Genomic DNA, 27758 nt, shown 5'->3' with positions numbered 1-27758 from the left:
AAGATTTTATTTTTTTCCTTTTTCCCCCCAAAGCCCCCTGGTACATAGTTGTATATTCTTCGTTGTGGGTCCTTCTAGTTGTGACATGTGGGACGCTGCCTCTGCGTGGTTTGATGAGCAGTGCCATGTCCGTGCCCAGGATTCGAACCAACGAAACACTGGGCCGCCTGCAGTGGAGCGCGCGAACTTAACCACTCAGCCACGGGGCCAGCCCCTAAAGTAAGTTGTTTTTGTTGTTTAACTAGACAACTTCCAAAGATGCTTCTGTGGAGACAACTTCAGTCTTAACATTCTTTGATTCATGAGGCGCTGGGAGCTATGTGCCTGGCTAATTTGGGGAAGGGGCTCAGATGTTATCAGAGTCCTAGGTGAGGGACTTACAGGGAATGTGGTACACAGACACTAGAGCTCTGGGCACTGGAGGATTGAAGCTGCCCAATAAGATGTGGAAGAATGGAAAGAAGAACAAAAAGATTCTAAAACTTAACAGAGCATGCCTTAAAATTTTGCTTAAGGCTGACTGCGCCAAGAACAACAGTGAACGTTTGTAATGCACTTTCTACACATTTAATGGGCTTTATCTCATTGAATCTTCTCAGGAGCCCTAGGAGGAAGGCACTCTGTATTCTCCATCACAGAAGGGAACACTTGTGTTTAGAGCAGAACCACGACTGAGCTCAGGTCTCTCTTCTCTAACGGGTGTTCTTTCCATTACCTGATGGACTGCCTAGATTCCAAAGAACCCACTGGGAAACACCCTCCAGTGGACAAACGTTCACAGGCTTCTGGGGGTCAGGCAGTTAATCTGGTCTATGAGCATGGCTTTTGATCTGGTTCATGACTTGGTCTTCTCTTGTATCAGCATCCTATCTGCCTGCCACAGTGGGCTGAGGGTTGGAGGGGCAGAGCCAGCCCAAGGGTGAGGTAGGGACTGGGAGGAATGTGGCAGGAGTCAGCTGGACCATCTCCCAGGGGTCTGGCTCCCTAAGGCCTGCAGAACGGGATGGTTCTCCAGGCTGGTGCAAATGGAGCCTGGAGCCTTTTCAACAGTCCGGAGCCCTTCTGCTGCACACACCCTTTTGTCCCTTCTTTTCCTCTCTGAGACACTGTCTTTCATCTGAAGTCCTTCACTTAAAAATGAAAGGGAGGCAAGGAGGATGCCTTCCAAGGGCAGCAAGGAGGCCAGGACGGTTTTTCCGGCTGTGCATCCCTGCAGGGAAGCCAGAGGCTCTAGGGCTAGGCAGGGACCCCAGAGGAAACTTCAGTCACTGTAGGGGAGAGGGAAGGTCAGGACTGACATAACAGAAAGGCGCTTCAGTGCTGAATGTCTGCAGAGAAGAGGCCGCAAGCTTGCTTTATTTAAAGCAGGAGAGAGAGAGAGAGAGAGAGAGGGAGAGAGGACATGTGGGATTCTGATTGGACCATATAATCTTAATGTCCCTTCAAGTGTATTCACATCAGAATTTGTTGGTACCCGTTCAGCTCTGTGCTTCTGCAATTTTGTCATCTTGGCTGTCTTGACTTTCTTGTGTTTCCTCCCTTCTCATCTGGTTTGGAAAACATAGTGACTGTGCAGGCAGGACCCATGGCTGTGACAACGTGACTTACAGTTGCCAGCACACTCTATTACCTCGTATCTCACTTGTGGCCCCCCCAAATTCAAGTTCCCCAATCACATAGGAAACGTCCATCAGAACATAAAATCGAGCTATCGTTTGGCTTCAAACCGTACTATTCCCCTGCAGTGGGACACGGCCCCAAGAGGGCCAGCACACGGCTTCTGGCCTGGCCCCAGACAGAGCTACTGGAGAAGGGGCCACCCTGACCCACGGCACCTCTTTCTCTCTCTTTCTGTGCAAGGTCAGCCTGTAAGCCAGCTGCAGATCCAACATGCTCGATGGCGGGCTTTTCTCATACTTTTGGTTAGTATGCGTGTGTTCATCCTTGGAGGATCTGGCTCTAAGTGAGCCCCTCACACCTGCTTTCCCATGCAGGGGGCGCGGCCATGAGGGGGCCATTGGGACCTGTGCTCTGTAAGCACTCCACTCCAGCCACTGTTCGGTGTCTCTGTGCACTGTGTTTGAGACAGAGAAGTACCCATTACACAACAAGAAGAATGCTCAAAGTTGAAGGAAATACAAGAAGCAGAACTCCTCTTTGTTCCACTGAGGGAGTCATTTTCCACACACACACACACAAAAGAGAAAAGTGAAAGAGTGATGTCAGGAAACCCACATTTCCACTCACCCAGTAGAGAGCACCCGCCACCAGGAGCCCAGACTCTATAGCTTGCTTTCATACAATAATTTGGTTTTAAAGAATCACATCCATCTTGCCTATTTGAAAGTCTTCCCTTGGGGAGTGTCCCCTCTCTGGAAAGCCGCCTTAGAGATAAAGGGCTCCCTTTATGGGAACTGAGCTGATTACCTTCATGTCTAATTCAAATGATTCCTTTTATCACGATGACAGTGGACTTTAAAATGAGTCTGAGACTCTGGGGATTTTCCTCAACAGGAAATAAAAACATGACAGAGAAGCAGACCTAGTTACTGTGTCCCAATGCAGGCCGTGTTTTTTGTCCCCCCTCCTCCCTTTATGCTGGAAGCATTGAAAGAATAAAAAAACGAGTTAATAATTGTTGAGTTTCGAATTTTGCAGGAAGTAGCAGGACTCGAGATGGTATTCACTTTGTGTGGTCATATTTTCATACCTGGAGATATCTACTGTCTCTGAATTAAGGAATATGGTAGAAAAAGCTCAAAAGTTTGGATATGTGCAACGTAAGAGATTGCTCTTTGTTTTAAACTGTGCGCTTTGGCTGGAAATAAGGTTTTTCCTTCCATCTTCTTGCGTGTATCCTCTGAGCCTGTGGTGTGTAAAGACCCCTCTATAGTCAGCTTCCCTAAACCTTGTCTGCTCTGCAACCACCCAAGTATGAACGCTTCTGAACTTAGTGGGGGCAGCTCGCGCTAGACGGCAGGGTAGGAGTCCCAGTGGGACCCTCCAAAATGGCCAGTCTGGCATTGGTGACTTCATTCTCTATCCTCACCCTTCCTCCTCTCTGCCCCCACCACAGCTTTCCCTACCTCCTGTCCCAGAGATGATGAGAACAGGTTTCTAGTAGGGCAATGTGCCATTCTGTGGTACCATTCCAATCCTTGGCAAGGGAAAAAGGTGGGGCCAATTTTGTGTGCAGGCAGCATGGAAGATGCCTACAGGGAATGATTTTTTAAAATGCCTAGGAGAGTTATCATTTTAAAGTTTATGAGTTATGAGTCTAATAGGTGAATCAGATATTTTAGAAGACAGACAGGATGAAAAGAACTTGAAGAAACATGACAAGGATACCAACACTGTTGATTCAAGGGACCAAAAACCCAGGCCATGTTTCAGAAAAGACATTCTTCCACCTTTGAATCCAACTAGGTGTAAGACAGCCTGCTCGCTTCCATTATTCTGGAGACTCTTTCTAGGAAAATCTTGATAACTGGTACAATATTTATTACTTCTGGGGAAGACAGAAAAGCTCAGAGTATTTTCCTCATTTAAAATTCCCTCTTAAATTTTATTAATTTTAATGATATTTGGAAACTTTAATTCAATGTCAGTTGGGTTTGATTGATATATCTGTTTTGAAAAATATATAAAGTTATACTCAATATTTATTTTCTTTTTCCTGGAGGAAGTTATGCTTAGACCTCATCCATCTATTTCCATAGAAATACGATAGTGATACATTATGTATGTTTAAAATTCTTATGAAAATTTGATGCAAATGCCAGGAGCTTCTTTAGTCAGCAAAAACCCTTTGGACCTTAAAGCCTGGTAACCCGGAACCAAAGGACGAGCTGGCTTAGAATGCCTTTGTAATTCAGTTGTCTGAATACAGATTAGGAATAATATGTCAACGTGCTGAACTCATTTTCTAACATTAGCAATGAGAAATTTATGACTGAGTCTCAGTGTTTCAGGATTACTCTCCCCTCCCAGCCATCGGAGACCAGCCAGTGCTGCAGCGCAGAAATAAATATTACCGTTGCCATGGAAACTGGGATCACCTTGGAGATGATTAATACGAGCAGGGCTAATGGTGGAGCTGCAATCACATCATTTCTGGCCAAATTAATAAACAAAGAGCAGCAAACGCTTTTCTAAAAGCATTTGAGCCAAAATCCTCCTTTCCAGACCGTTTAAGAATTATCATCCAGTTCTGTTCCCTGTGAGTAAGGAAGTCTCCTTTCCATTTTCATTCACTGAAAAACTTTTTGCTAGCTCAGTTGTAGGGGGCGTTGAATGACTTTTTCAGGGGGCAAAAAGGAAGGTTTGATGATGAACTCCACCTCGTAAAGGAAAACTTAAAGAGCATGTTTTTTTTTTTCTATTATTTTCTCCTTTTGCCGTGGATCCTCATCTTTTGAGAATCTAGTGACTCTAGATTATCATAATCTTTGAAGTTTTAAATGTTTGTAGTTTCTACAGAGATTGCGTGCTTGAGAGAGCTTTGCCAAACCATCAAATACAGGGTGCTATTATGAAGAAAGTCTTTTATTGGGCAGGAAGAGATTATTACTGTTTAAACAAAAGACTTAATGGAAAATGGAGACAATTAAAAAAAATCTTTGTTACCTGGCATGGTTGGTTGGAGATTAAGTTGTCCTGGTTTTAAAAGATGATAAAATCATTATCAACAAAGAGTTCCAGTCACATATTTCTCTCAGAAATTTTAGTATCAGAGGGAGAAATGATAATAGAAATAGTTATGCACTTCAGGTAAAGAGGGTTACATTATGAAAATAGTTTAAAAAATCAGTCATGTCAGGGGCTGTCCTGGTGGCATAGCGGTTAAGTTTGCGAGCTCCACTTCAGCAGCCCAGGGTTCATGAGTTCAGATCCCAGGCGCAGACCTATGCCCCTCTCATCAAGCCATGCTGTGGTGGTGTCCCACATACAAAATAGTGGAAGAGTGACATGGATATTAGTTCACCGTCAATCTTCCTCACCAAAAACAAAAAAATCAATCATGTCAAAAATGATTGCTTTGATGCCTCTAATTTACTTTATAATACTCCTCCTGGACACAGAGATGTTACTAGAGATGTATCAATAATGACGAATAACAGAAAATCCCAGAAATCTCAGTGGTTTAATTCAATAAAGATTATTTCCCATTTCCAACACAATCCAATTTTAACATCCCACTTAACAATCTTAAAATCATAAAAGAGACCATGGGTCTCATATGCCTCCTATGGGGATCCAATGAGAAGTCCACAATACCATCTATAAAATGCTCTGGCCAAAAAACCTCACTGATCAGACAACCCATACATAGGACATATGGGCCAGAGAAACTTCTGAAATAACACCAGAAGGAAGCAATCAGTTGAATCCAAAATGTGGATTTGGTTTCTTCAACAAAGAATTTGCAAGGAAAAAAAAAGGAAGAGGAACCTAAAGATTAAGAGAGAAATATTAACTGATTATAATGTGTGGACCTTGTTTGTATTCTGATATGAAGAAACCAACAGAAAAAAAATTATGAAACAATTGGGGGAAATTTGAATACCAAGAGAGTATTTGATAATATTAAGGAATTAGTGTTAACTTTTTTGGTGTGGTGATGGTGTTGTGATTAAATTAAGATGAAAGGAGACTCCTCTAGGGATAAATGCTGGAACATTTACAGATGAAATGCTATATCTGGGACCTGCTCCAAAATAACTCACTGGGTAATGGTAGTGGGGTGAGACCTCGACCTTTTTCTTTTTTTAACCTCTCATCAACAGCAGAGACTTTGCTCATTAGTAAAATGATATTAGAAATGAGTTTCCATTATGAAAACGAGTAGCTTGCTAAAAACAAAAATGGATGTGAGAGATAGGCTTCCACTTGTGAAATCTGTGGAATTTAAGACAAGATGTTTTGGAGTTATCCCTGCAGTTGTAGGAACAGGTTTACAAGTCCTGGGATCCCTTTTATTTCCTTCTTCATCTTTTACCATTAAAGATGATGCCTGAGGATTTATTCCTAAATTGTTCAATATCCAGATATTGGTTCAGAGGATTCTAGTTGCATCTGCCCATTTTTGAATAACTGAATCCTGACTCTAGATCAGTGATTCTTTTTTTTCCTTAGTGTTATTATTTATGTACCATCTATTTTTAATTTAATTTTAGTTTTTAATTTTAATTTTTGCTTTTATAGCAGTAACATTGGATTATAACATTATATAGCTTTCACATGTACATCATAATATATTTTGAATTCTGTTTAGATTACATCATGTTCACCACACAAAGACTAATTATAACCCATCACCACACCTGTATGCCTAATCACCCCTTCCCCCGCCTCCCCCCTTCCCCTCTGGTAACCATCAAACCAATCTCTTTTGCTATGTGTTTGTTTGTCATTGTTTTTTCTTCTACTTATGAGTGAGATCATATGGTATTTGACTTTCTCCCTCTGAGTTATTTCACTTAGCATAATACCCTCAAGATCCATCCATGTTGTCACAAGTGGCCAGATTTCGTCTTTTCTTATGGCTGAGTGGTATTCCATTGTGTATATATACCACATCTTCTTTATCCATTCATCCCTTGATGGGCACCTAGGTTGCTCCCAAGTCTTGGCTATTGTGAATATGTTGTGATGGACATAGGGGTGTATGTGTCTTTATGCATTTGTGTTTTCAAGTTCTTTGGATAAATACCCAGCAATGAAATACTGGATCATGTGGTAGATCTATTTGCAACTTTCTGAGGATACTCCATACTGCTTTCCATAGTGGCTGCACCAGTTTACACTCCCACCAGCAGTGTACAAGTGTTCCCTTCTCCCCACATCCTCTCCAACACGTGTTGTTTCCTGTCTTGTTAATTATAGCCATTCTGACCAGAGTGAGGTGATATCTCATTGTAGTTTTGATTTGCATTTCCCTCATAGTTAATGATGTTGGGCATCTTTTCATGCACCTGTTGGTCATCTGTATATCTTCTTTGGCGAAATCTCTGTTCAGATAGATCAGTGATTCTGAAAGTGTGTTTCTGGGACCCCCAGGGACCTCAAGACTTGGAAGAGGTCTGTGAGGTGGAAATTATTTTCCTAATAATAAGGTTATGTTTGCTTTTTTGCTCTCATTCTCAGGAGTGTACCATGGAGTTTTCCAGAGGCTACACGATGCATGAAAACATCATTGCTCTGACAACTAGTGGGAGATGTGTTTATATATTAGAAAGTTCTCAGTTTTATTTTCCAATACTATAAATGCCCTTAGACATAAAACACATAATCAAAATTTCTTTGGAGCCTTCAACAAGTTTTAAGAGTATAAAGGGTTCCTGAGCCAAAAAGAGTTTGGGAACCTCTACTTTAGATTGTTATCATGTCTGCCTTGAATGAAACTGTTATGCAAGATACTGATGGGGTTCAGAACACGCTATCCCAAAATACGGCCCCTTGGCGTACTGACCAGTTTAAGCTGAAGGAGTTTGAGAAAATGGCAGATGCACCTCCCCCTACTTGCTCTTCTTCCCTGAAAGGAGGAAATAAATCTCCCAGGTGAAGGGTGCCCCCCTGTACCAGGAGGAAGGGAGACATCCTCCTCACCGGAGGAGAGAATTTAGGGCTGAGAAGGCTGTGTAAACACAACTTGTTAATTCACCATTTGGTACCCCAAGCCCAAACTCCTTTGTCTTGTGAATTCCTCACAAATTTATTATTTCCTTGTCTGAAAGGTATAAAGCCTTCCTGCTTTGGTCACTTCTTCTATCTTCATTCTCTTGAATGAAGGCACCCACGTACATGGAAGAATTTAATAAAATTTGTATGTGTGCTTTTCCCTGTTAATCTAGCTTTGTTAGTTTAATTTTCAGACCCAGTCAGGAACTCTAAGAGGGTTGAGGACAACTTCTCCCTCCCCTAGAGGGGAACGGGAGCATATAAATTCTTGGAGAATTAGAACCTTATCGGGTTTACAGAACGGTTTTTCTCCTACTTGCTAATAAATGTCTATATCATCACAGAACTTGGTAGGAGACTTGCCTTCATTATAACCTGGCAGCAAGGGGAGAGACTAGCTACACAGATCCGTGACTATTGGTGAGTTATATAACCGACCAAAAAGAACTTAATGGTTATTTGTGCCCATGAAAACCATAAAGTATGTACTCAGGAGACTTGGAATAAAGGGTTAGGAAGTTGGAGGAGGAATAAGGCTAAGGGACGAGAAGGTAGTGGAATCCAAATTCAGGCAGAGAAGAGAGGAGGAGGAGTTGGGGGAGGGGCTGGTATGCAGGGAATGTAGCATTTCTAGGTCCTAGAAAAAAGCAGGTGATATGGGACTTAGGCTCCTCCATTCCCAGCAGTTCCGGAAAATAGTTTTCTGGCAGTTAAGCCAGGCCTGGTATTCCCTTCTTGAGAAGAGAATTTCCAGGAGAAGAACAGAGCCTGCAGAAGTATAATTTCCCCTGCCCCACCCAAGACTGGGACCATTTACTGGACAACAGTGGTGTTCGACTCCACAGCTAGAGATAAAAGGCTTAAAATAAATTGTAATCAATTAATCAATTAACAACCATGAATGATCATTTTAGAGCTTTTCCTCTTGGGAGCTCAGAGGATGGAGGAAGTTACTTCCAAAGAACGTGTGCATAGAGAGGAAGAGGAGAGTATGAAGGCTGACCTGCAAACAGACACATGTTAAAATTTCCCTAGGGCATCCTCTGGGCAGGTCAAGGGCATCTCCTCACCCGGATGCTTTTTCAAGTGTTGCTGGGAATATGCGTCACTCTGCTTCTCAAGGTTTAGAAGACTTAGTTTTACCCTAAGGGATTTCTTCCTTTCGTTTTTTTATAATGATTTTAGTTCTCAGAAGATCTGTCACTGAGAAAGCAAGAAACTTAGAATATACTCAAATCCATTCCGTTATAGGTGACATGACTAAACAATTTTTGAGTTTCTGGATCATGTCAGATATAGTCTTTTCAAAACTGTTTGCTTTGGTCTTCCTGGCCTTATCCAGCCTCTTCATTCTGAGTCCACGGTTTCCACCTCCTCATCCTTCATGCTGTCAGCAGGAGTTCTGTTCATCCACAAGGCTAGAGCGGACCATAGAGGCAGGACAGTGACCCAGGCCAGAGTGAATGGTTAGTGTCCAGAGCAAGGTGTGAGCTAAAGGCCATGGCCTTTGTCCACTGGCTATGTCCACGCAGTGAAGGAGGATTTGGTTACCCAAGTTTTGTAAGCTCTTTGAAGGACAGGCAATGTCTTAATTGGCTTTGTTTCTGCAGTGCCTAGCACAATGCCTGGTACACAATGGGCTCTCAAGAAGTGATTGTGACAGTGGCTGTCTGAGGGTGGGATCATGGGGGACATTTCACTTTCTCAGTTATACAGTTCCATTTTGTTGGGACAGGTTTATTTTTTTTATAGCGACCACACATTATTTCCATAACCGGTAATATCATGCAAATAACTTTAAATGTATGAATAATAGTTGAAGAAAGCCCTGAAAGCAAAGGGGAAGAAGTAGCTTGGGGTGTCAAATCAAAAGGAAAAACCTAGGTGTGGTTGAGAACCTAAATAGACAGGGAACAGCTAATGACAGGACAGCAAGAGAGGAAGATGTGAAAGACACAGCTCCGGTAAGAATCAGCATCTGTGGTCCAAAGGAGGCAGGACACAGATGTAGTTTCAAGCTATGCTTTGGGGAGCTGGGGGAGGGAGAAAGCATGAGAAAGGAGTAAACCATAAATACTATCTCAGCCTCTGAAATGAGGAAGGCACGCCCCTTGGTCCAGGGCAGGGGCTGCTGTCTGGAGGAATAGCATTTCAGGCAAAAAGGCATACAGTGGAGAAAGCCTTAAAGCAGGTAAAAGCCTGTTGTGTTCCATGCACAGGAAGAAAAGCGAGTGGGTGCAGCTGAGTGAGGGGGAGTAGTTGATAAGGTCAGAGGAGTAATGAGAGAGACTATGCAGGGTTCTGTCTGAATGATCCATAGATTAAATACTAAATATTTAAATATTTGAGAGAAGGCTATAGTTTGAAGACTAGATGTTTTGGTGTAATTTTATAAACTTACAATATTTTGTATCAAAATTTCTTAGTGTATGTCACTGCCAGAACTCTAGAGTAAGAAAAGAATGGCTTGTATTAAATTTACTTTGTAAGCTGATGAACACATTGTTAGTCAATATAAAGCACAATGTAGTGTTCACATGCCAAAGAGAATATATTTCACTTTAGATTTCTTCACAAGAGAATTTTGTCCTGTCTGTTAAATGGTAATGAGCATACTACACTATTAGGGATAATTAGAGCCTATATTGAATATAATCCAGGTTCTCTATGTCTTTCATACTTTTTGCTCATATATATTTTATTCGACTCTCTTAAGGCCCTGAGTCAGTAATAGACTATAAAAACAAGCTCATAAAATGCAAGAGACTTTGAAAGGTATCTCTTTAACTCTTCAACTAACGGGCTGGAAAGTTAATTTGACTTCTCAGGTTATTAACATTGTAAATGACAACACAGGGTAATGCATTTGGAATTTGGAAATGCTTTGGGGAAAAATATATACCTACTGAAGACAGAAAATATCTGAATGCAGAAAGAAAATAATTTCATTTTGTAAATAATAATTTCTGAACAGCTTTGAGCTATTGATGACTCATTAGTTGACAACTTCAAATTAATGATTAATCCACTAACCCTTAGGGTGAATGACTCAAATGAGCTGGATTAATACACATTGTCAACGTCTACTAAAACATATTTTAAAATCAACTAAGAATATTTTCTCACCGTTTCAGTGATTAAAAATTATGAGCTTGGTTTTATTCCAAATAAAGTGTAAACGGAATGCCTTTTGCTGTGCATGGGTTTTCAATAAGCAGGAAACTCATATGGCATTTTCTCCTCCCTCTGTCCCCAAAATCCCATACTGCTTCCCTCCCTCCTCCTTGTCTTGCCATCTTCCTTCTAGTTCATATGGTTTATTGAATATGGATGCAAATTACTCATTTTAGTTCCATAGATCTTGTTCAAAGATAATACAATGGCTCAGAAGGGCGAAATGGCATAATTTTCATGTCAGAGTTACATAGTTAATATATTAAAAAACAGGAAATCAGTGTTAAAATAAATACTAAAAACTCCCATTCCAAACTCTGTAACTTCGATAGGGTTAGTCCCTCGTATATCACCTCCCACCCCCACTCACCCCACACACCCTTCTAAGATATTACGAACATTTCAAACTATATTTTCTGCCTGAGATTTTAGATACTATTCTCCCTACGAGTCCTAAAAAACCCCAAATCTATTCATCAGATTTTGAATATATGTTTTTAAAAGCCTGGTTTGATTTTAATTGACGTGGATACTGGCAATCAACAGTCCTGGATTCCAGTCCTGATTTGGACACTAACTTCTGTGTTCCACTGGGCGTCAGCTCTAATGTCCTTATTGCTTCTAAATTCCAGATTTTTGTGTTTCTATTAGCAAGTATTCTATATTTTATACCACAAGTATTGTGGCCTTGTCTAGATTATAAACAATTGCACTGCAAACAAAATCTTAATCTAATTTGTAGAGTGCACATGCTCCTGGAGACACAGTCTGTGCTATTGGATGATGAGAAGGAACTAGAGAATTATTAGAAACCTCAGACTATTACATGGTGAATTAATAGGAAAGGAGACAAAACTAAAATGAATTTTTTCAATCATTTCTGTAATAAAATAGCTACTGAACTAACCAGTAGTAAAGGGAAGCAATAAGAAAACACACTAAGTTTGGGATTATAGCAAAAACCAACTTGATGTTGTGAGAATGACAAGATCCTGTGTGTAGGTTTCCTGTATCCTATTTATTCCTTATTTTCTCTTTTTTTACACTGTCAGCAGCAGAAGAAATATAAATGTAAGTAAGTTTACCAAAGACGTGTTTCAAGAATCGGAATTGACCTGCCGACATGTAAAGGTATGTGACCTAATTCTGTGACTTTAATGAGCCCTGTTCTTGGGCAGGCCTGATGGATCTTTTTTTGCAGATTTACTTTACTTCAAATTTTTATTTTACATGGTGTGTTTCTGTAAGTATTAAAAAGGGTTAAATTTGCACTGCTAAAACAAGTAACTAATTTTGAAACAATGTTGTGCTAAAAAAAGTTTTCCTTTTTACCGGTATTACCACTTTTTCTTCTAAAATTATATAGACAGAAACACTAATTTGAGCCTGAAAGCTTTTACAATTGGTGCTGCTGTTAGCCAACTATGGGATTTTATAGCTTGTGTTAAGTATCAAAATCATTATTTCCTGCTTCAAAGAAGCTCTGCCTCTTTTGTTTAGGTTATTATACTTACATCAAGATTATCGACGCTAAAGTGAATCTAAAACTGATCAGACGTTCTGCTTTAGGCCACCTGCCGTCACCTGGTCTGGATACCTTCCGCCTTGCTTATAAATCTGCCGACTCCTGGCTCACTGTTCTGAAGAAGCTTCTCTGGTTTGTGGGAAAGTATTAGTTCCCTATGGCTGCTGTAACAAATTACACAAACTTAGTGGATTAAATTTATTTAAGTCTATTTATCACATGTTTATTCTCTTACAGTTTCGGAAGCCAGGATTCCAAAATCAGTTTCAGCTGGCTAAAGTCAAGGTGTCCGTAGGGCTGGTTCCTGTGGAGGCTCTGAGGGGAAAATCCACTTGTTGGCTTTTTCCAGCTTCTAGAGCTTCATTCTTTGCATTTCTTGGCTCTTGGCTCCTCCCTCCATCTTCAAAGCCGGGATCTTAGCATCTTCCATTCTCTCTGTGCTTTGCTCACATCATCTTCTCCTCTGTGGTCAATCCTCCTCTGCCTCCTTCTTTTAAGGACTCTTGTGGTTACATTGATCCCACCTGAATAATCCAAGATACTGTCCCCCATCTCAAGATCCTTAACTTAGAGTTGCAAGTCTATTTTGCCATATAAGGTAATATTCGCAGGTTCCAGGGAGTGGGACATGGGCATTTTTAGGGGGCCTTTATTCACCCTACCACAGGGGATATATTTGGGGGTGGGATGGAGAGGAGGTGAAGGTTGGAAAGCTCTTAGGTGACCCTTTAGGTAGTAACAGCACATACATGTTGAATGCTCACTCTGTGTGCACCCCAGCATCATCCCAGACCCTCTATGAGCATCAGCTCATTTACTCTACAGCAGCTGGGGAACAGGGCTGACCCTTGGTTGGTACGCACTGGTGGGCTTGCCTCACCAGTTCTCAGCACCTCTGATGAGTCATTGCCCATGCCCACGGCCACTTGACAAGAAAGTGGCAGAGCCAGGATTTGCACCCAGTACTCTGGTTCCAACATCCATGAGTCTAACCACTCTGCTCCACCACAGGTCCTGCCCCTCATTTGAGAAGCAAACTGCAGGAATGAGATAGTGAGAGGCAGTGCATCTTCATCCCAGAGCACCAAGAACCCTGGACCTTTAGAGTTAGAAAGGACCTTATGGTTTATGTTCTTACTCATCTCAGTTCACAGCTGAGGAATCTAAGGCCTGAAATTAAGAAATTAATTGAAGTTGAATTAACTGAAATTGAGAGTTTAAGTGATTTACACAAGGCTATGGAACTGGGGTGGCAAAGCCATGGGGGATGTTGCGGTCTTCCCACCTACTCAGCTAAGAAAACTCTCTCTCAGCTTTCCCACCTCTCAAGGGTACAGCCCATGGCATGGGCTGAATTGTGCCCCTCGTATTCACATGTGTAAATTCTAAGCCCCTGTACCTCAGGATGTAACCATATTTGGGGATAGGGCCTTTAAAAAGGTGATTAAGGTGAAACAGACTGACAGGGTGGGGCTCTAATCCAGTATGATGGTGTCCTTATAAGAAGAGGTGAGCAGACACAGAGCAAAGGCCATGTGAAGACACAGCAAGAAGGTGACCTTCTGCAAGCCGAGGAGACAGGCCTCAGGAGAGACCAAACACCTTTATCTTGGACCTCTAGCCTCTAGATCTGTGAGAAAAGAAGTTTCTATTGTTTAAGCCACCCAGTGTTAGGTATTTTGTTATGGCAGCCCGAGCAGGCTAATACTCAGATCAGCCACACGCCGTAGAAACTGGACTGGAGGCAGCTAGCCCACGGACCAGATTCCTGGGGTTTCCCAGAGGAAGAAATGGAGATTCTAAATAATTTTCAATGCTTATAAAAGCCCAAGGGAAGTGTACAGAATACAGTCTAACTAATTTCAGGTTTCCTTGTTTTTGGGTGGAATTATACCAAGTTGATACACTAACATTAGCTACTTCCCATTCATCTGAAGCTTTAATTAGCAACAAGTGTCTTTGACTAATTTAAAATGAGAAAACTATTTATCATTTGATAAAGTTAATTTGTTTGGTAAATAAAAACCTCAGGCTTTTTGATGGAGAGAAGGTTGACTAGGAATCACTGCTTTGAGCCCCAAATTCCTTTTTTGGGATCCTTCAAGACCCATGCTGTTTAGTCCTCTTCAAGTTGCTACAGCCCTTTCAGGGGTGAACTGAGCAAATTATACAGCTTTAGTCATTTGTCACATCAAAGGTGTTGAGAGCCATCGTTTTCAAATCTGGGAGTATCACTGACATTTGCTAGATGCTATACATCGCGTTATTTTCCGGAGAGTCAATGAAATTTTAAGTGGAAATGATCCCAAGTGTATTAAACAAGGTTCTCCAGAGAAAATGAGCCAACAGGATACATAGAGAGATTTATTATGAGGATTGGCTCACATGACTAGAAGCCAAGAAGTCCTACGATTTCCGGCCTCTCGTAAGCTAGAAAGGCCCAGAAAGCTGGTGGTGTAGTTCTGGTACAAACTCAAGGCCCCGTCTGAGTCTGAAGGCCTGAGGACCGGGAGCACTGACGTCCAAAGGCAGGAGAAGATGGATGTCCCAGCTGAAGCACAGAGAGGGAATTAGCCCTTCCTCTGCCTTTTTGTTCTATTCAGGCCTTCAACGGATTGGACAATGTCCACCTGCATTAGTGAGGACAATTTTGTTTACTTCATCTACAGATTCAAGCTAATCTCTTCTGGAGACACCCTAACAGACACACCTAGAAATGTGGGCATCCCTTAGCCCCGTCAAGTTGACACATAAAATTAACCATCACACCAAGATGACAACATATGAAAAGAGCCTAATTCAACAGGTGGATGGACCTAGCTCTTTAACCAAATAGAAGCAAAATAAAAAAGCCACAGCACCCAGTACCTATACCAGGGTATCAAGAACCTTCAGTAGAACGTACCTCAAAGTTTGAGAAACAGTACTTTAAGCAGAAATGTACATTTTATTTAGAAAATAATGGCAAATGTATGAAGAACACAAACTTCTATTAAGAACAGAAGTTTATTAAATGCTTTATAGTAAAATATTGAGCCCACTGTATTACAATACACAGGCCTGATGTTCTAACAAGTAACACTGTGCCTCAGGCAAGCTCATGACGCCAACACAGGGGGAATCGTGGGGAGCTACAAACAGAAATATATCTTCCTTCTCCTCTTCCGCAATATCTGCAACACTGATGTTCAGAAACATTTAGACATTGGGGAAAACTTGTAAAATTTCCTGAGTATTCCATGAAACAATTCTTAAAATTATGTTACCTTAATGGAAAACATGAAAATTTTCTGATGAAAAATCTATTTTAATATTTATAATTTTCAATAACTGAGAACCACAATCCTAAATATTTATTACACCATAAGAAAGTCTTTGGAGTCCTCATAAGGTTTTCCAGCACAAAGTAAATTTCAAGGCAATTTATCAAGGACTAATTTCTCTTGAACCACCAAGTTAGTGATATGCGAAGATAAAAAGAAATGTCAAGGTTAGCTGATTATTTTCCAAATAACAGGATCTAAAAAATATTGGGGGATAATAAGGATGTGGGAATGAGTAGATAGTGGGTAACAGAGACGACCTGGAAAAGGTATAGAGACTATCAACATTAACTAGCATATAATGTATTTTAATTCATTAGTCAATATTTTCTTCATGGATATAATTACTTTAAGATAGCATTTCTAAAAACTATATTGGTTCATTCATTTTTCAAGTCAGCTGCAAAGAAATTTTGATTCTGAATATCTAAAATTATAGCTATTTACCCCTAAGAATATCTGGCATTCTCAGCCATGGTTCTTGAATACATGGTTTCTTGATAACATATCACTAAAAATAGAACTGATTTTGAAAAAAATACTATCTTCCTAGAATTCCGAGTAGAAGTCATAATTGACTTGATCAATTCATATCAATTAGCTCACACAGAACTAAACCAATTTAACCAATTCATATTATTTAGCTCACACAGAAGCTAGATCTTTTCCATTTTAAACAATTTAACCAATCCTATATAAAAGCAACTATTCAGAAAATCACATCTTGATTTGCACTCACACTCATTTATAAATACACGTTGAATCTTGGGCTGGAATTTGGTACTTCTAGTCCACACTTGGTACCCTACCTTTTGCTAACTGGACACTTCGTTCTATAAATATGAGCATCAATGAAAGAACTTAAAAGAAAAGAAAAGGAACTTTAATTCAGATGGAAGTATTTTGAATTCATATTAATAAAAGATCATGAGTGGAAAGAGATCATAAGCTTTCAAATAAGTGGGAAAAATAAAATCATATGTGATAATATAGAATACTGCCATCATAAGTAACCAGAGCATACAACCATCTCCAGAGAATTAAGTAGCCAGGTCTAATACACTACAAACCATTTGATTAAAAAGGCTTACAAGCAATGTTTAATGAGGAAACACTAGTGAAAATAGTTTTAAAATATATAGCCTTGTAAAATGATATGTTTTTTAACATTAAAACCTTGTTTCAGAAGTTCCTCGCTTTAGGTTGTTACTCAAAAATTCATCATGTTCAAAACTCAAATTATTGTGAGATCTTGAAATCATAATAAGCTTCTCCTTATTGGTAAAGTCTTTTTTGATTGTGGCTTGGGGCACGAGCAATCGCTCCATCGGGTCCTCTTTGTTCTCTAGTTTCACGTACCCTTTGCTGTTGCTTCGATCCAACCGAGGCCAACTTGGATGTTTCCGTTGTTCTGCCTGAACAGTCAGGGTGGAGGGACCCCGGTCTAAGTCTAAGGACTTTGAATGCGACGAGAGCAAATGCAAGGATGTGTTGGACCCAAACTGTCTTCTAGCAGCCCCAGGAGATAAGAGCTGTCCAGCCCCAGCTCCAAGGGCCACAGAGGACTTGTACTGACTTGACAATGACTCCCCAACGGAATTATTCCGCGGGAGCATTGTGCTGACGGGCTGGAAGGACTCAGCGGTGTTGGGCAAAGGGACCACGAGGGAATCCATTGACAAATTCCTTGACCTACTTTTGAGGTTCTCAGCATCCTCCGTGATGCTATCTATACTGGGCTCATCAATAACACAGTTATTAAGTTTGATCACAGGCAACGTGAATGCACTGATGGATGATGACACAATCGACTTGGTTTCACATTTCTTAGGGCCGCTGGTCTTATCATCGGTTGTCTTGGAAGGAGGTGGGTAGAGGCCAAAGACAGAGACAGAGCTGTCAGAGGACAAAGGTGGCATAAGATGCCCCAGACTTTTGCTTTCATTTAGCACAAGCTCATCCTCCTCGACAGAGCTGTCCATCCGAAAACTGCTCCTAAAACCTGAGAAAGAGGCAATGGTATTTGCTGCCAGTCTTGAGGTACAGGAGCTCCCATTTTGTTTGACTTCTGTTTCTCCCATCAAACCAGTGTAGATGCCATTCATATGCTTTTGCTCCTTGATCCTTAGCGTGTGGATGTCGATGACGGTGGAATAGATATCCCTCATGTGTATGATTTTGGTTTCTTTGTCACGGTTCTCATGAAGAATGGCATTAGCACAAATGAAAATGAAGATGCCAATCCCCATTGTGAAAGGGCCAAGCATTTTCATTTTATCAGAATGTAAATGTTGCTCAAAGAAGCGAACTACCACACCGCCTTGGTTCCGAATGACCTGAGTTTCGTTTGTTGACAGTGTTGTCTCCGCATCAATAAAATGTTCTTTTTGGGGCCAATATCCAAGGACTGCCATTGCAATTCCTACAATGGAGATAAGCACTCCCAAAATGAGGAAAAAACCAGATGGGGAATAAAGCCGGATTTTGCCTCGAACAACCACAACATCAGCCCGAGGCCGACGCCTGACTGGTTTCTTTTCTTGAGCAGCAGGCGATGGGCTGAGGTTAACATGATGCTGTGATCTGGCAGAGTCTTGCCTCTTCAAGGCAGCCAGGCCGGTTATCACTCCTCCAGTTGCTATCATAGCTTGGTCTTTTATTCTGAAAAGAAGGGAGAAAGGTAATGCAAGTATGTTCTGGGGTATGCTCACCAATTCAGCAATTATTTATATATTTTTGTTATAGTTGTTGCTTCGTATAACGAAATGGGACACAAGAATATCTTTTTAATTGACATAGTTTGGGTAGAAGTTTTGCTTATTGACTAATGTAAAATTCTGGAGATTCCCTTTTTTGGCTGAATTAGTGTTTCTATTATTAATGAGATATGAGCTCAAGGTGTATTTTACTTAAATAATTTTATCATTTATTATGTAAAATAGTCCCCTGGTCCCAAGACACATTCTCTCTCTCTCTCACATGTGCATGCATGCACACACATACATACACACACACACACACACACACACACACACACACACCTCATCCTTCATTATTTGTTTTATTTCAAAGAAATGGAAAAATCCAGAACACTTAATAGGCCCCCCAAAAACCCTAGACTTACAAAGAGAATACAGTCCAGCAATTTATGATTCTAAGACCAGTCTTATGAGAGTCACTAGTGAACTCTTAACTACCACATTTAATATCTCCCTCTCAATTCTCATCTTCCTTACTTCTCTGTTTCCATAGATACTACTGGCCTCTCCTTTCTTGAGACTCTCTTCTCCAGTCTTTTATGAGTCTTCCTGGCTCCTCTCTGATCTTGCTGACTATTTCAGTTTTGGCTCATCTTCCCTCACCTAAAAGGAGACCACCTTCCCCCGAGGGTCCTGTCCTTGGCCATCTTCTCTTTACACTCTCTCTTGGCATCCATATCCACTTCTACACCTTCCACCCTTTCCTTTATGCTAATGAGTCCCAAGCCTATATTTCAAGTCATAGCCTGAGTTTCAATTTCACATTTCAACTCTCCGTCGGGGAACACATGTATAGTATATATATTTGTGCACCGCTAGCAAAGCTGAACTCTCCTTCCACCACACACCACACACGGCTGAATTCTCCTTCCAGTGGCACTACTTGACTTGTCTGACTTTTCTGATGGTGTCAGTTCTCAGGCTTGACTCTTCATAGTTATCTTTAACTCCACCCTTTCTTCTTCCTCTCATCTTCCAATCAGGTTCTAAATCCTGGAAATTTTCACCACCATCAAGTTCACCACTCTGTTCCAACCCTCCTCTTCCTAGCCTAGTGCAACTCTTACTAACTCTTACTAGACCATTATAATAACCTCCCAACCAGTCTTCAAAACTCCAATTTCTCTTTCTCCACAATCAAGCTTACATACGGAGGGCAGGTTATTATCCCAAAACACAGCTCTGGAGTTGTTTAAAGAGTGGAATAATGGATAAAATAATCCCCACTACCTACCAAAGTTTAATCTGAGATTTCAGACTTAAATTTATCTTTATCTCTACTCTTCCCTTTCATTTACATAAAACCAAAACCAACAATATTCCCTGTGCTCCGTACTATACTGTTTCTGAGACTTTGTTAATAATGTTTCATCTGTCTAGATCCCCCTTCTTCTCCCCCTAATTTCACATATTAACATCTGGCTAGTCATCAAAGCTCATATCCCACTTCCTTTATGAAGGCTTCTCTGGTGGACTCAGCAAATTCCACAGAGTTCTCATTCCTCAGAGCATTTTTAGCAAGTTTTCTACAGCACTCACCATATTATAACATCTTGGTTCTTTCACTTCCTGTGGTCAAACATCAAGTTTAATTCATCTTTTTATTACCATAAACATTCAATATAGTACCTTGTACATAGCCAGTGGTCAAGAAATATTTGCTAAACCACTCAGTAAGGAAGTAATCCTTTTCCTGAGATTAGCTGGATGACCATCATATTACTATACTAACCTTCCTAGTTAAAAATGTGAACAAAGAAAATTAATACCAAGACAAAAAGCAACATTTTGTGAGTTGGTAAAATATTTGTCATTATTTGTTATGAATCGTTCTCAAGCTGCCAAGTCTGGCTGGTGGGAAACGCAGGATATTTTAAGACTCACAAGGTCTCTGGCAAATTTCTGAGAGGGTTTTGTTATGGCATCAAACCTCATCTTGCAAAATCAACCTCTCCTTCTGAATTGCTATTTATGATTTCTGAATTGTGTTTAAAGAACAGGGTTGTGGACGGCATCTACAGTTTTAGCTAGCTGAACAAGCTGGTGAGTAAATCCAGTCTCCAGGGAAATTTTAACTAGGATTAAAATATTTAATGTTGGAAGAACAAACGATATCATAACCCACGGCTCTAGTCTACACAATTTATCAAAGTATACATACTACCACTCAGGACTTCTCCCAAATCTTGGATAGAACAAAGCTTAGTGTCAACCTATGGATTCTAGAACCCAAACCAGTTTCAAATGTTTGAATAAAATGCTTAGATTGGATAGCAGCCATCTAACTCAGTTATTTCCATATGGCAGGATAGGGATTTAGACTGAAATCCTTCTGAATAGAATGAAAACAAGGGCAAAAAGCTTTTATCTGGTTTAAAAGCAACCATGTTGAGTTACCCTTCCATCCAGATTCCTAGTCCTCCCCCACTTGTTAAAGCATTTTCTGCTAGCATCCCCATTTTCCGTTCCTGATGCTGATAGAGGAAAGGGGGCTGGAAGAGAGGCAATTATTTTGAGAAAGATAGATGAGGACAGGAAGTTGGGAAAGAGCGATGAGTGACTGGGCTCCTATGTGAGCAAGTAAAGCAGGTGAGCCCAGACAGCAAGATAAAGCAAGGTCAGTTTGAGTGTGAAAATGCATAGAAAATGAGAGGAGAAAAGACTCCTGGAGGAGTTTAGAAATAAAGAATAGAATGAGGGGGCAATGGAAGGAGTACACAGCTTCTTCAGCCCGACTATGCTGGCCAGGCCCCAAGGGACACCAAGACTCCCAAGGATTAGCAAGCTCAGGTTGGGGGCCAATGTCCTCCTTGAATGCGATTTAGGGCAATTCAATACTAAGACAACCCAACCCGACCTTGAGGGGAAAACAAGGGGGCACAAACTCAGTCCCGGCTTCAAGAGCTTGAAACCTAATGACGGAGCTAATCTATCTAAACAAAAGGGACTGAGAGAACCCATAGAGTGAAAGTCTCAATTATGGAGGGCCTTTATAGTAGGCTTCATGCATTCTGATATTTATCACAGGAAAAAAGTCAAGTGAGGGGCCAGCCTGGTGGTGCAGCAGCTGAGTTCATGCACTATGCTTCAGGGGCCGGGTGTTTGCTGGTTCAGATCCTGGGCGCCGACCTACACACCGCTTGGCAAGCCATGCTGTGGCAGGCGTCCCACATATAAAGTAGAGGAAGATGGGTACAGATGTTAGCTCAGGGCCAAGACTCCTCAATAAAAGGAGGAGGATTGGCGGTAGATATGAGCTCAGGGCTAATCGTCCTAAAAAAAAAAAAAAAGTCAAGTGAATAGCATTTCGGAGAAGGTCAAGTGAAAGAAAGGCTGGAGGTCAGAGCTCCAGTGTGCCCTAAGCATACAGCTCAACCCTCAGGCGGAGACCAGGTAAGGCTGGAGAGGAAGGGGGCCAGGTCTCAGAAGGGGACCAGCGTCTTTCTCAAACTTGCATTTTACACTCATTCGCAGTGGACCCAGAGTAAGACACAAATACGTTGTCGTCATCTTAGGAAAATTAACCTCAACTTGTAGCTGAACGCAGTAATGAGAGGCTCATCCTGGGAAATAGCCTGAGGATGCTACAGGCAGTTTTGCTTACACCTGATGAGACTATAAAACCTGGAGAGAACATTGTAGTCTGCATCTTCAAACTGCAATGTCAACTTGGTCCAAAGTGTCCAGGATAAGCGAAATCAGCCTCTGTCTATGTTTTCATTCGTGCTGCCAAACTCCATCCCCTCCACCCTCACTTTGGTCACTTTTGGTTTTTTTGGTGGCGTGGAGGGCATGGGCGATAGAGACCCTGTTAACTACAGTCTCCTTTTCATAACAAACGACAGCATCTTCCTAAGTTTTAATAATAGCAATGATAGCATAAGAGCTAACTCAGACTGCCCACGGTCTGGCACTATTCTAAGAGCTTTAGGTCTAAGAACATATGGATTCTCACAACAATTCTGGAAGCAGAGACAATAATATGAGCTCTATTTTTCAGAGGAGAAAACTGATGCTCAGAGAGTTTAGGTAAGTTGCCTAAGGTCACACAGCTCGGCGGCAGCTCCAGAGTCTGTGTCTTACAGAGTCTGAGATATGGCTAGACCTCCAAATTTGCTCTCACTCGAGGTTTTCTTTCCTTGTCAGTTTTCCTTATTTTGATTCGTGTTTCCATCAGAAAACCAGACCTTCAAGAATGCTGCTTTGCCTTTAAAACTGCAACTATGGACCAACCGACTTCCATTTCTCGAATCACACTGACATCCCAGGAAAAGCCAGGTGTAAGAGATGAGGCTGAAGACGTGTCCTTGGGTGAGCATCAGGCCCCTCACACTGTGTAGATCTCCTCCGGCACAGGAAGGTGCTGACTCAGAGCACACCACTCCCCACCTCCACACTCCTCTTTGCTCCCTACCTTCCCTGACAGGGCAGGGCCGGGACTTATTTCTTCAAAGACCCAAGTGAAGAATTTTGCTACACCGAACTTCATTTTGTTAACTTGGGCACAGAGTTTTTGCTTATCAATTTCTCTGGAACCAAACCTTCATCCAAACTTTTAGAACTTGAAGATCAAGTATAGAGCCCAGAGCCCTGTGGTATTTCACTAGACACCTCCTCCTAGGTGGACACTGTTAATTTGTGTAGATATTCATTCATGTAATTAGTAAAAACTGATATCTGGCTTTGCAGAAGTATAGGGCTCAAAATAACGTTCTTTGGCCTCAAGAATATAATGATCAGCAATCATCTTTCTCATGAGGCCATTCAACTAGCTATAAATAAACCTAACTAGAGGGTTAGTCACACTCAACGTTTCCATATTCTCTAAAAAGATATCATGATTTTGTCAGGGCTGGCCCCACCGGTGGCTCAGTGGTTAAGTGCGCACGTTCTGCTTTGGCGGCCTGGGGTTCACCGGCTTGGCTCCTGGGTGCAGACGTGGCACCACTTGGGAAGCCATGCTGTGGGAGGCATCCCACGTATAAAGTAGAGGAAGATGGGCATGGATCTTAGCTCAGGGTCAGTCTTTCTCAGCAAAAAGAGGAGGATGGGCAGCAGATGTTAGCTCAGGGCTAATCTTCCTCGAAAAAGAAAAAAAAAAGATATGATTTTGTCAAAAGCAAACTAAAAGACAGATATACATAATATTCTTCTCTTGCCAAGCCAAAATAAAAATTAGTTTGGGTTAACTTTTGGCCACACTTTGATCATCCTATTTTCCATTCCTAATGTCCATAGATCAGCCACAATTATGCCAGCAACAGGTATCAAGATTACCAGCTCAAAATTTGTGCAACATACCTTCACTGTGCAAACCAGGGCCCTGTTGGACTATCTCCAGGCCTCTGCCATGCTACCCAGTCATTGCAGATCTCAGAAATCACCAGCAGGAATTCAGTCTCATTTTCTACCTTTCTCACTCCAGATGTAGACTCTTGCCTCATTCAAACACTCCATTACTGTCAGCTCACCTACCTTGGGCTCATCTTCCCCTCCGGACCATGTTTACTGCCCCTCTTGCAGCAGAAAGCTCTTTCTCCTTGACTCGGAAGATTTCTGCCTTGTGTATCATATTAACACTAGATCAGCGCTTCTATCTTCAGGCTTATCCTCCCCTATTCTTGCTTCAATAATAGTCTTAAAAGCCTTATTGTTGTTACCTTTTACTGTCTTTACAAGCTTAAACCCAGTCTGGAATTTGCTTTTCATGGCACTAGTCCATACCAGTTTTCAGTTTAAACACTCACAGAAGTTTATTCCTGTACACTCAGGTCCTCTTCTGAGCACACTGACCTACTTTTCTGACCACATTCTGAGCCTACCATACATCAGACATGGTTCTAGATGCATTCACACACTTATATCTAAGATGCTGATAGGTAAATAGGCCTGCAGAATTGAGAGACTTTAGAAGTCTTTGAATCCAGACATTCCTTTTCGCCAAGAAAGGACCAGGAATGTCATCTAAGATCCAACAATGAATTGGCAGAAAGAATAGGACTGGAATTCAAGTTTTCAGACTCCCAGTCCAACGTTCACTCTTGATTACATGTTCCTCTTTCTATTTTTTTTCACATTATCCCAATACCTTGCAGAGGGCCCGGAATGTAATAAATATGTAAGTTCGTCTGTTGACTGTGAACTGACTTGATGGATGCTTGAAAAGACTGAAATGTGCTGGGCATAGGGGCACAGAGTTAATAATACCTGGTCTCTGATTGCACGGAATACAGAGTTCAGTGGGAAAGCAGTCAAAGTACGCATTTAAAATGAAATGAACTAATTGCTATGATGGAGTGATACTGGAGAATGCTCTTCCTCACTATCTGGAGAAATCAGGGGAGGCATCCAAGAAGTGGCAGCAGTTCATAGGGGCTTGGCGCATCAGTAGGAGCTGGCCATGTAGACAGATTCTAATTCATCCTGTCCTTCACTGTCTCACAAGGGTCCTTGTCCTATGGTTTTTCTTCATCTTTTCAATAACAGGCTGAAGTATTCCTATTATTTTAAATATATTTGTATTGTCTTAGTTACATGCTTGAATTTTTATTCTTATCTTGAGGTTTAAAAATTCACCAGAATATGCGGTATCTGCCAAAAGGAAGTAAAAATTAATCTATGCCTTCAGGACCAAACAAAAACATTATATAAAAACCCCATGTGGTATGACAAATGTGACAGATGGAAAGATTTTCTGTTCAAGCTAGAAAGAGTTTTAGGACTTTCTTCCCAGTAGAGACATTTTAAACTTTTAGAAGAGGATTTTTAGTCTATATCTTTGCCAGAGCTGAAACAGAAAATGCATATGGGTGACTAATAGTTCAATCATATTAAACTTTAAAAAATAAGAATAGACTGCAAATCATTTCTCTTTTTTTTTTTTTGAGGAAGATTAGCCCTAAGCTAACATCTGCCTTCAATCCTCCTTTTTGCAGAGGAAGACTGGCCCTGGGTTAACACCTGTGCCCATCTTGCTCCATATGTGGAATGCCTGCCACAGCGTGGCTTGATAAGTGGTGACTAGATCCTCACCTGGGATCCGAACCGGTGAACCCTGGGCCACCGAAGCAGAGCACACAGACTTAACTACTGCACCACCGGGCCGGCTCCTAGAAATCATTTCTTAACGTATGGGCAGCATCATGGTTTTGCACATGAACACTGGAATCAGAGACACTTGATAGCCATACAACCTTGGACAAGCTGTTTTAAACTCTTATCTCAGTTCCTCCATCTGTAAGATGGCAAAACCCTTCTTTAATAGACAGTATATAATACACTGGAGGCAGAAGACCTGGGCGAGGGGGCTTGATTCCTACCAACCACTTAATAGCCACACTTGAACAACTGACTCAACCTCTTGGAGCCTCAGTTTCCTCATCTGTAAAGTGGGGATAGTAACAATACCTGTAAGGCTGTTGTAAAGCAAAGGACACAATGAATGCAAAGCCCAGCTCACTGTCTGGGAACTAAGGTCTACATTAGTAACATTAGTTGTGTCCAAGTATATGGTCATTTTGAGGACAAAATGAAGTAATATATATAAAATGTTTACTATAGTGTTGATTGTAGTAAATTCTCAATAAACAATAGCTATTATTATTAACTCCTCATTGCTCAGTGATATTAACTCTTTTATTGCTTAGGTAGAGAAACCAAAATATATTTTAATATACTAAGTTAAATAATTAATGATGGCTCATTGTATATGGAGAGGAAAGTAGGACTATAAGTTTGTGCTGGGACCTAGAGTCAAAAACTATCTGAATGGAGACTGTGTATTTTAGTGGCAGAAGCATTAATAATTCAGTAGTGGCAAAGAGTGGAGTTTATATAAGAGGCAGTTGGGAGATTCCAGAAAGAACAAAGTATGCCTTTCTGTATAATTCAGATTTGGAGACCTGTCTTGTGACAGAAAGTAACAGCAATAATAAAACAAGATCGAAAACCCAAACTGGTTGATCTGATGTTTTTCCTTGTCTTAATGATGCAATCGAATCAAACGATGAGCGGCCTGACCAATTCTGCGCGCACTATTCTGTTTCCATTGAGACACTCGGGCGTGAAAAAGTCTGAAAACGAAGAGGAACACGGGGCCTGGGGACGTGGGGACCAGAGAAGATGCCATAAGGGGGACAGAACATGAAAATCTCCAGATGTTAATTTTGTGACAAGAAGTGTAAGCTCTGATTTTATGTACGTTGTGAGGACCTTTGCTGGTCTGCCTTGGAGAGAATGGTTTCATAATATTCAGTATAGTTCTACATTCGTATGAGTGCTGGAACTAAAAGGAAATACTGATTTTTTTTTTTAATAATTAGCAGAATGATACCCAAGTCACTAAATATAAAATATCACTTTGTGGTTAAGTATATCCTAAGCATGTAGAAAACGCTGGGAGTAGAGAATGCCCTTGGAAATCTATACGTGTTTTTTGTTACTGATGCTTTCAAAACCTGCCAGCCTGGAAAACTATAAAATATGGGCCCAAACCTATTATGAGCTGTGGGACAATGAAATGGAAGTGCTCATCAAGGACGAAGAGCCACGAAGCCCACAGAACACGGAAGACTTCAGGAGGCCAAATAACGGATCCATAATAAGCTGTTAGAAAAAAACCCTGCTGAGACCCTGTGGGAGACATTTTCTGCAGGAACAGAAGAAATTAGAAACCTATTTCCCCCAAGTAGAAATATGCTTCCTGCCCTGTACCCCAATCTTCAAATCTGGACAAGCTCTTATAATGACTGTCACACTCCCTGTTCACTGCATTTCCTGGCAGGAAGTCAACTTGAAATTGGTATAAAGAAGCTATTGCTAAAGAAGTCACAAATTTATTAAAATACAGGAAATTAGCTGGGATATTCCTGAATAAAGAGCTGAAGTATTTAAAATCACAAATTGGATTTTTTATACAGGTCCTTCCTCTGCAGAGGAACATAGACGGTAACTTTACTTAGAGGTCTGGTGACCATGTCTTTGGAGACAACATTGGAAAATGAGACTCTAGTAAGTATTCGTATCTTTTCCAGTGATTTTAAATGCCTAGAAAATCCTGGGCATGCTGTTGGCATTCTTACACAAGGGAAAAGCTGGAGCATAGTAGTAAGTTTCAATTCTAGTGGCTCCACTTTATCAAAGGGCTTACATAAGTCTACCAGTTTTGTGAGTAACACAGCTGGGCCAATACTGTTAAAGATGCAAGAGGTCTTGCTTTCTTCTACTGCAAATAAGGAACCATCTCTCATCAGAGCAAAAACACTATGTAAATTAGCAAGGAGCTGTGTCATCTTTTAA

The 27758-nt window shown here is 41.1% G+C and overlaps 1 protein-coding gene across 11 annotated transcripts in view; it reads right to left on the bottom strand.

Moving 5' to 3' along the window:
• Positions 1–15366: 15366 nt before the first annotated feature.
• TMEM200A (transmembrane protein 200A) overlaps positions 15367–27758 on the bottom strand; it is a 74964-nt gene continuing 62572 nt past the window's right edge. For 10 of the 11 annotated variants that reach the window (XM_070222750.1, XM_070222746.1, XM_023649385.2 and 7 more), the window contains one exon: positions 15367–18363. In XM_070222750.1, coding sequence (XP_070078851.1) covers positions 16872–18347 — 1476 coding nt within the window. In that variant the 5' untranslated portion in view covers positions 18348–18363 and the 3' untranslated portion in view covers positions 15367–16871. Of the gene's footprint in view, positions 18364–27758 lie in introns of those variants that run through there. The other variant, NM_001257165.1, reaches the window with a different exon arrangement.

Source organism: Equus caballus, chromosome 10 (assembly GCF_041296265.1).
Source record: "Equus caballus isolate H_3958 breed thoroughbred chromosome 10, TB-T2T, whole genome shotgun sequence".
Classification (NCBI taxonomy): Eukaryota; Metazoa; Chordata; class Mammalia; order Perissodactyla; family Equidae; genus Equus; species Equus caballus.
The sequence above is the reverse complement of the archived record's forward strand: the minus strand, read 5'-3'. Positions and strand labels throughout refer to the sequence as shown.